The following is a 15533-nucleotide window of genomic DNA, read 5'->3' as shown; positions in this document are numbered from 1 at the left end:
ATGGTCGCCAGCCTCCAGATAGGACTGGCTAAACGACAACAAGTCTTATCAAGCAAGTATTTTCCTCAAAATAACAATTTGGTGACTTATAGATATTGTGGTTGCAGGTCACGGTGGAGCCAGAGCAGGGCGAGCTAAACCTCTAAAGATTCGACACATTCCTGGTCCCAGCATTCCAGTGGAGCCTGTCCTCGGAGACACTGTCTTCTTGGAGTCCTACAAGAACCTTCAAGTGCAACACTCCAGCTACAATGTTCTCCCAGGTCAGTGAGTCTACCAAGTCTGTTTTAGCATCAGGAACTCAGCCTGAAGAGACAACCAAGTGCTAAACTACAGCCGGTTGACCCTCAGTCAGTGGCTCATTCATCATCAGACTGCTAGTTAGAAATAATAACAGCACTAGAATAGTGAATTCAACAGGATGTATAGTTTGAGTAAGAGTGCAATCATCAAGCAGGCAATGAAGCATACTGTTATTAAGACATAGACAACTCAGCACATTTTAATGCAAAAACAGCTAAAGGTCTCACACATGGAGGACAGCGCATCCAAAACAAACACACTTGGAATAACATCAGTGTGACATAACGAATGGTCAGCGTCTTTTATGTGGTCTAGTTCTATTTGCGGATGCTAAAGTGAACCATAATCAGCAAACAACAATACATTCTATTGGTGTTACATGGAACTGTAGGGTAGATGCTCATTTATTGTCAAATTGTACAATAAGTCACAATTCAATTCCATTTAAATTCTTCAGAATGGATTCTCAATTGTAACCGATTCTCGCAATATATAATTTAGTATATAAATTATAATAAAATATTTTAAAAGCAAGTTACAAAACCTCCTTTTGGCTGCAGACATATGAAGTATATGCGCAGTGAGTAAGCACGAAGATGGCCTTATTTTTTTTAACTGCACTTTTTCAGGGGAATTTTGCCTATAATCCCTATGTTAGACCAGAAGAAACATGTATTTCCCTTATCTGTGTATTCTAAATATTGGAAAACTGCTAATATGAGGCGGCTAAAATGGCAGCAATGGGAATCCTCTATGTTGCCAATTAAAAGCTCTAAAAAAAACATCTAAAACTGCCAACAATGTCACATGCCGTGACCTCTACAATAATCAAATTATGGCATACTTGCCAACCCTCCCGGATTTTCCGGGAGACTCCCGAAATTCAGCGCTTCTCCCGAAAACCTCCCGGGACAAATTTTCTCCCGAAAATCTCCCGAAATTCAGGCGGAGCTGGAGGCCACGCCCCCTCCAGCTCCATGCGGACCTGAGTCCGCTTTCCCACAATATAAAGAACGTCTACAGTAAAGCAGTCCGTTTGCCGTAAACAGCAATGTTGTGACACTCTTAAACAGGACAATACTGCCATCTAGTGCATTTGATGAAAGCACTTTTGTGCGTGCCACACAGCAATGCATAATCAGAGAGGGTGTTCAACATGGTTAGAAAGATAGTGACAGAGAATAGAACAAGGATGGACAATTCAACCCTTAACTCAACAATGAGTAGATGAGTGTTATCTGTGTGTATATGTGTAAATAAATGAACACTGAAATTCAAGTATTTCTTTTATATATATATATATATATATATATATATATATATATATATATATATATATATATATATATATATATATATATATATATAAAAGAAATAGCCTGTACCCACCCACTCTGTGCCCTATATAAACCATGGTATGTGAATGCTCCCATTAAAATCTCCTGATGATTGAGGGAACCCCCTCATGAAACAGGCCTGTAGAGATGAAATAGTCTTGTGATTTTTTTTCCCACACATACATATATTGCGCTCTACTACGGTATCGAGCACTATTTTTTGGATAACCTTATTAAGACATATACTCCGCTCCAAATTGACATTTGTTGAGCACTGTACGACGATCAGAAATGGAAAAATTCAACATCGACTACTCCACGAAGAACATTCCCATACCCGCGCAGAATGACTACAAGCTAAGGCTCATAGAAAAGACGGAACACTTCCTAAGAAGGATGCGGTGGAAAGCACATTTTTTCCTCCACCCTGAAACAAAAGGAACGCAAAAGAAAACTTACGGATTCAAATCTACCAAGAACCCACCCACAGTTGAGGAACTAAAGGATTTTGAGAACGACATGCTCAAAATGATACAATCAGTCAAATTCAAGCCAATCCGCAACCCACTCCTCACCAAGCTGAAAAATGACAAGGAGCGCATCAAGAAAGTAAACAACCTCATCATAGCTGCCGATAAAACCACAAACTTCTACAGAATGGACATACCAGAACATCACACCTTACTGGACAGAAGCATCACCAAATCATACAAAAAAGCGCAACCCAACACCTTACAGAACATCCACCTGGAAAATAAAAGGATCGCGGCTGAACTGGAAATTGAGGACAGGGTGGACGCCACAGCCAACAAGGAAGCCTTCATCACATTGAAGGACCACAAACCCAACTTCGCAAATAACCCAACATGCCGACTAATAAACCCAACTAAATCTGAAATAGGAAAAATCAGCAAAATAATCCTGGACAGAGTCAACACAAAAATCAAGGACAAAACACCACTCAACCAATGGAGAAATACAGCAGCAGTAATCAAATGGTTCAACAACATCCAAGACAAACAACAGCACAACTTTATCTCCTTTGATATCGAAGAATTTTACCCTTCCATCACGCAAGACCTACTGACTCAAGCACTAGACTTCGCCTCAGACTACGACTCAATCACAGGCAACGAAAGAAACATCATCATCCACGCAAAAAACTCCATTCTCATCCACAACAGTACACCATGGCAAAAAAAGAACAATGCAACATTTGACGTCACTATGGGAAGTTTTGACGGAGCAGAAACGTGTGAACTCGTTGGGAGTTTCCTCCTCTCCCAGCTCGCTAGCCTCAATCTGAACCTTGGTATTTACCGTGATGACGGACTGGCAGTGTGTCGCGCCTCGCCAAGGAGCAGCGAGAATACCAAGAAGCGCATATGCCAAATTTTCAAAGAGAACTGCCTACGGATCACGATTGAAGCCAACAAGCAAACCGTCAACTTCCTTGACGTCACCTTCAACCTGAGAAATAACAGCTACCAACCATTCACGAAACCCAACACAACACTCCAATACGTGCACCATGACAGCAACCACCCACCCACCACCACGAAAAGAATACCTACCGGAATTAATAAAAGGCTATCGATGCTGTCATCTAGCAAAGCTGAATTTGACCAAGCAACCCCCCCGTACCAAAAAGCCCTTGATGAAAGCGGATACAATTTCACCCTCACCTATGAACCCACGCTAGGAAACCAACCAAAAAAGAACAGAAAACGAAACGACATCATCTGGTATGCAAAAACGTCTCAACTAACATTGGACACAAATTCCTCAATCTGATTGACAAACACTTTCCCAAAGACAACACCCTAAGAAAAGTATTCAACAAGAACAACATTAAATTGAGCTACAGCTGTATGAACAATATACGACAAATTATCTCAAACCACAACAAAACAATTGCAAATGAGCCGTCGGCCCCCGGACAGAGCGACTCCAAAACCAACAAAGACTGCAACTGCCGAAAGAAACCTGATTGCCCTCTCAACGGGGGGTGCTTACAAACATCAGTTGTCTACCAATCTAAGGTAACACGCAAGGACATTAACACATCCGACACATATGTAGGATTAACTGAGGGAGAGTTCAAAACCAGATGGAACAATCACAAGGCTTCTTTCAGGAACCAAAATCTGCGGAATACCACAGAACTCAGCAAACACATTTGGGACCTCAAAGACAATAATGTTGAATATTCAATAACATGGCAAATTCTTGCATCCAGCACACCTTACAATAGTGGTAATAAAAGATGCAACCTATGCTTGAAAGAGAAACTGTTTATTATTTACCGTCCAGACCTGTCATCCCTCAACAAGCGCAGCGAAATTGTAACAGCATGCCGCCACAGACGGAAACACCTCCTAGGTAACACATGAGCCAATCACCACGCCCCTACGCCAGCCTGTACCCACCCACTCTGTGCCCTATATAAACCATGGTATGTGAATGCTCCCATTAAAATCTCCTGATGATTGAGGGAACCCCCTCATGAAACAGGCCTGTAGAGATGAAATAGTCTTGTGATTTTTCCCCCCACACATACATATATATATATATATATATGTATATATATATTATATATATATATATATATATAGCTAGAATTCACTGAAAGTAAATTATTTCTTATTTATATATATATATATATATATATATATATATATATATATATATATATATATATATATATATATATATATATTTATATATATATATATATATATATCCATCCATCCATCCATCCATTTTCTACCGCTTATTCCCTTCGGGGTCGCGGGGATATATATATATATATATATATATATATATATATATATATATATATATATATATTTATATATATATATGAAATAATGAAATACTTGACTTGGTGAATTCTAGCTGTAAATATACTCCTCCCCTCTTAACCACGCCCCCAACCACGCCCCCGCCCCAACCACGCCCCCCGCACCCACCCCCTACCTACCGAAATTGGAGGTCTCAATGTTGGCAAGTATGAATTATAGCGACATTGTTATTGTAAGAGCTAACACAGAGGAACTACTTTTCTGGCGTCGTGAAACGTCGGCTTGCTCAGAGTGCTCCTCCAACCACGACCGAGTAGACAGCTACTAAATAGCTTAGGCTGCAAATAACATTGGTTGCAACCTGCCATTAAATACATTACAAAAGAATCTTGAGTTGCTTCTGCTGCTGCATCGACTTTGAGTTTGGAAAAGTTAATACTAGATCATAAATTAGTGATCGACGGATTATCGACACCGATATTTGGTATTTTGATGTGTTGGCTTTTTATCGGTATCGGCCGATAAATGTATATATATTTTTACAACTACAACAGAAATACATCAGCAGATACAATATACACACATAAATGATACCAGTATTTTGTATTGAAAGTAGTGATACGTAAATAGTAAGTTAGTAGTAATAACCTATGCTCCTTTCTTCTAAACTGCACTGTCTGTTCAGACGGCCAACCCCCAACCCCTGTCCAGGTTATTCTGCTACAGAACTTCCATTTTTTTCTGGGAATTCCAGTTGCTGTCCTTTTTTCTTTCTTCCACCCGTTTTGTGTGTTTTTGCTAGTGTGGCGATCGCCCGACAAGCCTCCGTTCGCAACACTCGCAGCGTGCATGGGCTGGTTAAAGAAAGTTTTTATGTTCCGTGAGTCAATCACATAACACGACAGAGACGGATGGACATGAAGATGGCATAAAATATCTCTGCCAAAAATCCACACTTTGTGTAAATTGACAAATAGGAGAGTTATACGTAAAGAAGAGCAGGCAGCAGTGTATTTCTGTAAGATTGAGGAAGAAATGTCAGCCATCTTCAAAAATGTCTCACCTCTAATCTGCATGAAGGATTCCCAAATTAGTTTTATTGAAATGTTTGCCATATTTAGAAATCATATATTTCATATCAATCATACCATTTAGAAATCATTGTTTTACAAATTGAGAACAGGAAGTAACCATGTACAAACCCCGTTTCCAAATGAGTTGGGAAATTGTGTTAGATGTAAATATAAACGGAATACAATGATTTGCAAATCCTTTTCAACCCATATTAAGTTGAATGCACTACAAAGACAAGATATTTGATGTTCAAACTCATAAACTTTTTTTTTTTTTTTGCAAATAATAATTAACTTAGAATTTCATGGCTGCAACACGTGCCAAAGTAGTTGGGAAAGGGCATGTTCACCACTGTGTTACATGGCCTTTCCTTTTAACAACACTCAGTAAATGTTTGGGAACTGAGGAGACACATTTTTTAAGCTTCTCAGGTGGAATTCTTTCCCATTCTTGCTTGATGTACAGCTTAAGTTGTTCAACAGTCCGGGGGTCTCCGTTGTGCTATTTTAGGCTTCATAATGCGCCACACATTTTCAATGGGAGACAGGTCTGGACTACAGGCAGGCCAGTCTAGTACCCACACATTTTTACTATGAAGCCACGTTGATGTAACACGTGGCTTGGCATTGTCTTGCTGAAATAAGCAGGGGCGTCCATGGTAACATTGCTTGGATGGCAACATATGTTGCTCCAAAACCTGTATGTACCTTTCAGCATTAATGGTGCCTTCACAGATGTGTAAGTTACCCATGTCTTGGGCACTAATACACCTCCATACCATCACAGATGCTGGCTTTTCAACTTTGCACCTATAACAATCCGGATGGTTCTTTTCCTCTTTGGTCCGGAGGACACGATGTCCACAGTTTCCAAAAACAATTTGAAATGTGGACTCGTCAGACCACAGAACACTTTTCCACTTTGTATCAGTCCATCTTAGATGAGTTCAGGCCCAGCGAAGCCGACGGCGTTTCTGGGTGTTGTTGATAAACGGTTTTCGCCTTGCATAGGAGAGTTTTAACTTGCACTTACAGATGTAGCGACCAACTGTAGTTACTGACAGTGGGTTTCTGAAGTGTTCCTGAGCCCATGTGGTGATATCCTTTACACACTGATGTCGCTTGTTGATGCAGTACAGCCTGAGGGATCGAAGGTCACGAGCTTAGCTGCTTACGTGCAGTGATTTCTCCAGATTCTCTGAAGCCTTTGATGATATTACGGACCGTAGATGGTGAAATCCCTAAATTCCTTGCAATAGCTGGTTGAGAAATGTTGTTCTTAAACTGTTCAACAATTTGCTCACGCATTTGTTGACAAAGTGGTGACCCTCGCCCCATCCTTGTTTGTGAATGACTGAGCATTTCATGGAATCTACTTTTATACCCAATCATGGCACCCACCTGTTCCCAATGTGCCTGTTCACCTGTGGGATGTTCCAAATAAGTGTTTGATGAGCATTCCTCAACTTTATCAGTATTTATTGCCACCTTTCCCAACTTCTTTGTCATGTGTTGCTGGCATCAAATTCTAAAGTTAATGATTATTTGCAAAAAAAAAAAAAGTTTATGAGTTTGAACATCAAATATGTTGTCTTTGTAGCATATTCAACTGAATATGGGTTGAAAATGATTTGCAAATCATTGTATTCCGTTTATATTTACATCTAACACAATTTCCCAACTCATATGGAAACGGGGTTTGTATGTTAGTAATTGCTATGAAGTGGAAAAGGGGTAGGATTAGATACGCTTTGCTTCTTCCTACTCCTTTTCAGACATGTTGTAAAGAGAAATGAAAATATGTAAAATATGTGACGTATCATATTGAAACTGTATACATGCTGGAAATAAACTTTAACCTACCAACCAACCAATATTTCAGGATTCCTTGTGAGGAAACCTTGCAAAGTATTAAATCAATAAACTGCTATAAAATTGATTAGCTTGAAAGTTATTGTAATGTAGACAAATCCCATACTTTTAGCAATTTTCAGTTGATTTCCAATATTTTAAAATGCAAATGTTGTTAGACACACGTAATAAAGGTGTTTGGGAAATCCCATGATGTTTTTTGGTGCTAAATTAACCACAACCTTAGTGCTTTACGTGTCGTTCTCGCCAGTTCCAGATGCTAAATGGCTATCAAAGTGTCCCAACTTGTCGGATAATATATCTTTAGCCATCCACTTTTCAGGTCAGAGACATGATTTATGATCTACAATAAACTTACAGAGAGCAGGGAAACGAGGAAGCAGCTGATTAGTCGATGATGTAAACACTGACCCGCAGGAAGTGATCACGGCGCTGCAATAAATAGTTCGCCTGCACTTATAATTAGAGCTGTCCGATAATATCGGCCTGCCGACATTATCAGCCGATAAATGCGTTAAAATGTAATATCGGAAATTATCAGTATGGTTCTTTTTTAATTATTGGTATCGTTTTATTTTTTTATTTATTTTTTATTTTTTATTAAATCAACATAAAAAACACAAGATACACTAACAATTAGTGCACCAATCCAAAAAACCTCCCTCCCCCATTTACACTCATTCACACAAAAGGGTTGTTTCTTTCTGTTATTAATATTGTGGTTCCTACATTATATATCAATATATATCAATACAGTCTGCAAGGGATACAGTCCGTAAGCACACATGATTGTGCGTGCTGCTGGTCCACTAATAGTACTAACCTTTAACACTTAATTTGACTCGTTTTCATTAATTACTAGTTTCTATGTAGCTGTTTTTATATTGTTTTACTTTCTTTTTTATTCAAGAAAATGTTTTTAATTAATTTATCTTATTTTATTTTATTTTTTTAAAGTACCTTATCTTCACCATACCTGGTTGTCCAAATTAGGCATAATAATGTTCCACGACTGCATATATCGGTTGATATCGGTATCGGTAATTAAAGAGTTGGACAATATTGGAATATCGGATATCGGCAAAAAGCCATTATCGGACATCCCTACTTATAATATTAATATTACTAATACTTGGTTAATATTCAAGTCACACTGTAAATGGAGCAATATTGGCGCTTTTTGAATGGTTATTTATTGGATTTTATGGGTGAAACAGTGGCGCTCTCATTGGCTTTGCAGTAAGCTGACTTTTATTTACGTTTATTTAATATTTAGAATACATTAAAAAAAAAAAAAAATCCATCCGTCGTCATGTCTTTCATATTGATAGTGAATGATAGGAAAAATTCACCCCAAAAAGTGCAGTTCCCCTTTAAGACCACTGCAACATAAACAGGAAAACATTTTTATCTGAGGAGTGAGGATTTTTTGGAATTTACTAGCTCAGAGAGAGCCCAAGTGCAGACTACAACAACAACAATACAGTAGGAGCTGACATTGTCAGTCACTGTTTGATTTGAAACCTTTAGCAATAGTGCTACATGATAACACTGCAAGGTTCTCACCAAGTCTCTCATTATCAAATCAAATCAACTTTATTTATAAAGCACATTTAAAATTAGTGGTAGCAAACACAGAAAGTGCGTTCAATGTTGTCGATATTAATTAATTAATTTCACAAAGGCTACTGTTGCGCTCTGTGAAATCAGTGCTCCTCTTTACTTACCAGAGGTTACACAAGCCGGTGTAAAGATTCAACAGAACAGCCGTCAGAGTGTACAAACTGTTGCTGCTAACAGCTAAAGCTAACAAATACAGTTCATTAGAAACCCTCGTTGACGTCACACGTCACTTGGCAACAGATACCGCCTTTTTAAAGGCTGCTCTCATAAACTTCTTTCAACTGCATATGACATACATTTGAAGCTGCTTTTTTTAAAGTCACACATTAATTACTTCCCCGAGTACTAATTACATGTATTAAAGAGTAACTCCATTAGTAATAAAACATTTTTTGGGATAACTAAAGAGTAACTATAATTAATAACTTTTTCAAAGTAATTTTCAGAACACCGGTAGTAACAGGTGTTGAGTTTAAACTAAACACTTTGCACCTTTTGTCTAAATTACCAATATACATTGTATATCGCGATTCAGCCTTAAAATACCGGGATATCAGTTTTGATCCATATCGCCCAGCCCTACATGTTTTCATGAATGTACCTGTTACTACCTTACATTCACACTTACAACATGTATGAAAAAGGTGTTGTAGGTTTTCGTATGTTTTTTTAGAGTGCTTTATAGGGGGAATAGAATATTGTTACCTGCCTCTTAGCAGCACCTTTTCACTATTTAGAATGCACAGAAAAAGGAAAGACGTGCGTTCTTGTCTCACATACGGCTTGTGAATAATGAGCAAAATTCCCCCCAAAAAGTGAAGTTCCCCTTTAAAAATAGTTTGGAATTGTAATGAATAAAAATTGCGATTCTGATGTGATGTGGTATATATTGTATATATGTTATAGACATAATATAATATATCTGTATATATATATATTATTCTGTACACATATTATGTATGTGTACAGAATGTAACTTGTAACTTCCGCTTCCGTTTAAATTCTCGAGCACATAAGTTCTGTAAGCCTTCTTTTAAACCGTTAGGTTCCTCGCCTTGTGCTCGAGTCATCTCCTTAACTACTTTACTTCGTTCCTTTTTGTCTCTTCCCGCTGACTCCATTCGGAGGCCAGAATGATGTTTTTTTTTTTTTTTTACGAACTTGCTCAAAGAGGGGCGTATTTTAGAAGTGTTGTACTAGTGATAAAGATCTTTTTAGAAGATCTGAAGGGGGAATTGTCGGAGGCAGATATTTACATATATCCGTATTTAAGTGTTACTTCTTTTAATTTCATAATCATATTACAAAACAGCTAGTGTTTTTCTTCCAATTGTGGTCTTTTGGTTGTCTGCAAATACTGTGTGCTTAAACCTTGAGTGAGGAATGTAAGAAAGAGAGATACTACTTTCTCTTATCTAGCCTTATGTCCAGGTGCGGAGGACAATGGGCATGTGTTTTGGCTGGAGGGACAAGACTGCGAGGGTGTAAGGGAGAGAGACTTAAGAGGGGAGAGGGTTTTTCAAGGGGGGGCAGACCATCTTGGCGGCGCGATTGAATGTTCTATGCTGGACTGGTCTCAATATGTTTACAAAGCTTTGCAAATATATTACAAAACACCTATTCTGTCTCTGGTGGTTTTTCTACTCAGCTTTAAGTGTCGTAAAGAGCTTGGGAGCGACTTGCGACTTGAATTCCCTGGGAGGAACAACTGGTCCAAACGCAACAATTCGTATATATGTTAGATTTTTTATCGCTATATTAGTCTATTGTTACCGTATTCTTTGGAGTATAAGTCAGGGACAGCGTGGCGCAGTGGAAGTGTGGCCGTGCGCAACCCAAGGGTCCCTGGTTCAATCCCCACCTAGTACCAACCTCGTCATGTCCGTTGTGTCCTGAGCAAGACACTTCACCCTTGCTCCTGATGGGTGCTGGTTAGCGCCTTGCATGGCAGCTCCCTCCATCAGTGTGTGAATGTGTGTGTGAATGGGTAAATGTGGAAGTAGTGTCAAAGCGCTTTGAGTACCTTGAAGGTAGAAAAGCGCTATACAAGTACAACCCATTTATCATTTATTTATCATTTAAGTCGCACCGGAGTATAAGTCGCACCTGCCCAAAATGCATAATAAAAAAGGAAAAAAACATATGTAAGTCACACTGGAGCCCGGCCAAACTATGAAAAAAACTGCGACTTATAGTCCGAAAAATACGGTACCTGCATTGTCCTTTCCATCCTTACACTTTCCATCATTGTAACTGAGCTACTGTGTTGAACAATTTCCCTTGTGGATCATTAAAGTTTGTCTAAGTCTAAGTCTAAACAATTTTTTACCAGCATATCTGTATGGTTACATTGTGAATTGTTACATGATGCATAAGAAGGGGGTAGACTTTCTAAACAATTAATGGAAAGCGACTATGTCAATTTTTTTAGCCTCTTAGCATAATTCTTTTCACCAGTGTCCTATGACGATACACAATAAGGCTTGACTCAAAAGTTTGGAAAAACTTTCTCATGCTTTATGTGTCTGGTGTTGTATGTACAAAAGCTAGCGAGTATTAAAGGGGAACATTATCACCAGACCTATGTAAGCGTCAATATATACCTTGATGTTGCAGAAAAAAGACCATATATTTTTTTAACCGATTTCCGAACTCTAAATGGGTGAATTTTGGCGAATTAAACGCCTTTCTATTATTCGCTCTCGGAGTTGTGACGTCACATCGGGAAGCAATCCGCCATTTTCTCAAACACATTACAAACACAGAGTCAAATCAGCTCTGTTATTTTCCGTTTTTTGACTGTTTTCCGTACCTTGGAGACATCATGCCTCGTCGGTGTGTTGTCGGAGGGTGTAACAACACGAACAGGGACGGATTCAAGTTGCACCAGTGGCCCAAAAATGCGAAAGTGGCAAGAAATTGGACGTTTGTTCCGCACACTTTACCGACGAAAGCTATGCTACGACAGAGATGGCAAGAATGTGTGGATATCCTGGGACACTCAAAGCAGATGCATTTCCAACAATAAAAGTCAAAGAAATCTGCCGCCAGACCCCCAGGAAAAGAGAGCGGATGAGGGTATGTCTACAGAATATATTAATTGATGAAAACTGGGCTGTCTGCACTCTCAAAGTGCATGTTGTTGCCAAATGTATTTCATATGCTGTAAACCTAGTTCATAGTTGTTAGTTTCCTTTAATGCCAAACAAGCACATACCAATCGTTGGTTAGAAGGCGATGGCCGAATTCGTCCTCGCTTTCTCCCGTGTCGCTGGCTGTCGTGAAGTTTTCGTCGGTTTCGCTTGCATACGGTTCAAACCGATATGGCTCAATAGCTTCAGTTTCTTCTTCAATTTCGTTTTCGCTACCTGCCTCCACACTACAACCATCCGTTTCAATACATGCGTAATCTGTTGAATCGCTTAAGCCGCTAAAATCCGAGTTTGAATCCGGGCTAATGTCGCTATACCTTGCTGTTCTTTCCGCCATGTTTGTTTGTATCGGCATCACTATGTGACGTCACAGGAAAATGGACGGGTGTTTATAACGATGGTTAAAATCAGGCACTTTGAAGATTTTTTTAGGGATACTGCGTGATGGGAAAATTCTGAAAAAAACTTCGAAAAATAAAATAAGCCACTGGGAACTGATTTTTAATGGTTTTAACCCTTCTGAAATTGTGATAATGTTCCACTTTAAGTCAATAACTTACTGTATTTCACATGTTTTAATTGGTTATTCAGTATTTCCTAAAAAATAAATTTGTTTTTGTATTAATTACATTTCCACAATATTATTTACTTTTAAGTGGTTAAAGGGATAATATTTTATTAATTTTAAAAAATATAATTAAATCATGCACTAATCAGATAAAAGACCATGCACTTATTGCCCCGTGCCTTCATGCAAGAAGTCATAAACGTTACTATGGTGACAAAGACAGAATTACAAAGCCGTACATTTGGTACGTGTTGGACACTTCTATTACAAATGACATGCATGCTGTCTGTGTTGTATATAAAAACTACTCGTAGTCTTCACTGTCAAAACATCTTCAGCTTCTTTGGTTCTTTTTAATAACACACTAATTAGATTTTCTAACAGCAGGATAACGTAGTGATTAAAAGCTGCAGGGCGATACTTAAAAAGAACAAACGCTTTACATTAGTATGTGCTTCAGCAGGGATGACAGGGAGGGCAGTATATAGATTGTAAGATAGCATTGAGGAAAAAAGTATCTTAACTAGCTGAGCTTCTTTGGATGCACCATTAGAAGGCATAAATGACAGAGCAGAGGGGGGAGACCTAAAATAGTCCACAAAGACCCTTTCCTTTGTTATCCTAGTAGTTTACAGTCTTTCCTTGTGACTCAAAAGCAGCCAGAGTCTGGTCCACCCCCCCAGTTTGGATGTCTAAAAGGTGGAGTTAGGCAGAGAGAGGAAGGGCAGCGTAACAAAATGATTGCTCTGTCTGTTTCTGATTAGGGATGTCCCGATCCGATATTTGGATCGGATCGGCCGCCGATATTTGCCAAAAAATGCGTATCGGCAAGGCATGGGAAAATGCCGATTCAGATCCAGTTTAAAAAAAAACTCCGGTCCGTGTTTTCCAACGCACCTATCTAAATAATAGATTCCACTTTTCTGCTGCTCCCTAATTTCCGTTCCGCATTTTCCAGCACACCTTCAACACATCCACAGGTCTGTGGATTCTCACGCAGTTGCTTTTAGCTGCTGGCATTACACGACAGGCTCTTCTCACTCTTTCCTGTGTCTCCCTCTCACAGACAGCAAGCGCACCTTCTTACACACGTCACATACTGTCACGTCATACGTCACATACTGTCACGTCATACGTCACATACGTATACGCCCTCCCCGAGCAGAGAGGTAGCAGCATGGCTAACGTTAGCTGTGATGCTAGCGGAGCCGTGCTAGCAACGCTCCCTCTAAGGTGCGCGCCTGTGCAATTGCGCACGACAAATCTAGCCACGCACAAAATCAAATAAAAAAATAAGCGCATAACAATTTTCGACACACGGACGCGACAGAGAAAACAGTTTTCGTCATCGTTGTTCAAATATTGTATCGTCTGTCGAGACGCTTATCTCCATTCGGTGCCACACGTCCACACCATCAAAATGCCGAGGCAAACATTTCCAGATCAACACCGTATGAAAAAAAGTGATTTTTTTAGTTGTGATTTCCTTCTCTGCATGAAAGTTTAAAAGTAGCATATATTAATGCAGTATGAAGAAGAATGTTTTAATGTAGACACATAGAATCATCATACTGCTGTGATTATATGCATCAAGTGTTCATTCAAGGCTAAGGCAAAATATGGAGATATATATCGTGTATCGCAATATGGCCTTAAAATATCGCAATATTAAAAAAAGGCCATATCGCCCAGCCCTAGTTCAATGATGCCATTTCTGTTTGTCATGTATAATTTTGTCTATTTTGTGTTTATCCTTGAATAAACAGGTCAGTTTCTTGTTACCAACCATTGTGTATTATTCAAACTCCCCTAATTCAGCTGGCTAGTTGTTATCAAGAGTACTAAAACCCTTTTCAACATGATTCTGACAACTAAGTAGGCTAAACAACTTTAAACTTTAATACATGCTCGGATAGGCCAGTATCGGTATCGGTCGGTATCGGTATCGGATCGGAAGTGCAAAAACAATATCGGTATCGGATCGGAAATGCAAAAACCTGGATCGAGACATCCCTATTTCTGATGGAAAAATACAGCTTTTGATCATTTTGACAAGTAATGACCTTTACACAAAATATTCAACAGTGCATTTGTGTCCGTTGGCTTGCAGGTAAGCAGGGCCAGTGTGTCTACCAGGGTCTGACCATGTTCAACCAGGCCGTGTGGTCTCCGCAGCCCTGCGTCACCTGTCTCTGTACCGGAGGGCGGGTGGTCTGTGATGAAATCACCTGTCCTGTCATGCACTGCCGCCTCCCGATCACCCCCCTTGGGGAGTGCTGCCCCGTCTGCATGGAGCCAGGTACAAACACAACATTTGGCAAGGCCATGCTGCGGTACCCAGAGGCAAAAGAGACCATGCCAGCTAGACATGTTTTAGACCAACAAACTCAAGGTTGTAGATGACCGCAATGTATCGCACCAGGCACCTCCTAATTGTTGAGGATACTGCATAAGTACATACAGATTAATCAGCCAAAACAATCAATGACATGAACCCATGAGAATGATTGTCATAAAGATATAACTTTTGGTCAATGTACACTTATCAAGCATTGTAACAAAACATGTTTAGGTGAAATGTGTGGAAATTTGAAAACATCACCTTTTGTAAAGCAAGTTTCCATGGCAAGAAGATACAGTGGTACCTCAACTTAAGAGTGCTCCAACTTAAGTGTTTTGAGATAGGATCTGTCTCTCGGCTCATTGTTATGCTTTAAGGCAGTGGTCACCAATCTATTCCAGCCTAAAAGATCCCTGGTCTCAGCCAAAAGCCAAAGCAAGATCTACCCCTGCGTCAACTA

At 39.4% G+C, this 15533-nt stretch overlaps 2 protein-coding genes across 7 annotated transcripts in view; one reads left to right on the top strand and one right to left on the bottom strand.

The window, feature by feature from the left end:
- Positions 1 to 15533, bottom strand: part of cenpp (centromere protein P) — a 136445-nt gene that overhangs the window by 34368 nt on the left and 86544 nt on the right. The window lies entirely within an intron of this gene.
- The window catches only part of ecm2 (extracellular matrix protein 2, female organ and adipocyte specific), a 46381-nt gene that overhangs the window by 14255 nt on the left and 16593 nt on the right, over positions 1 to 15533 (top strand). For 2 of the 3 annotated variants that reach the window (XM_061940571.2, XM_061940563.2), the window contains exons 3-4: positions 108 to 263; positions 14843 to 15031. In XM_061940571.2, coding sequence (XP_061796555.2) covers positions 108 to 263; positions 14843 to 15031 — 345 coding nt within the window. Of the gene's footprint in view, positions 1 to 107; positions 264 to 14842; positions 15032 to 15533 lie in introns of those variants that run through there. The other variant, XM_061940579.2, reaches the window with a different exon arrangement.

The sequence above is a fragment of the Nerophis lumbriciformis genome, linkage group LG03, assembly GCF_033978685.3.
Source record: "Nerophis lumbriciformis linkage group LG03, RoL_Nlum_v2.1, whole genome shotgun sequence".
NCBI classification, from domain to species: domain Eukaryota; kingdom Metazoa; phylum Chordata; class Actinopteri; order Syngnathiformes; family Syngnathidae; genus Nerophis; species Nerophis lumbriciformis.
Note: the sequence above shows the minus strand (reverse complement) of the source record. Positions and strands in the feature narration are given on the sequence as shown.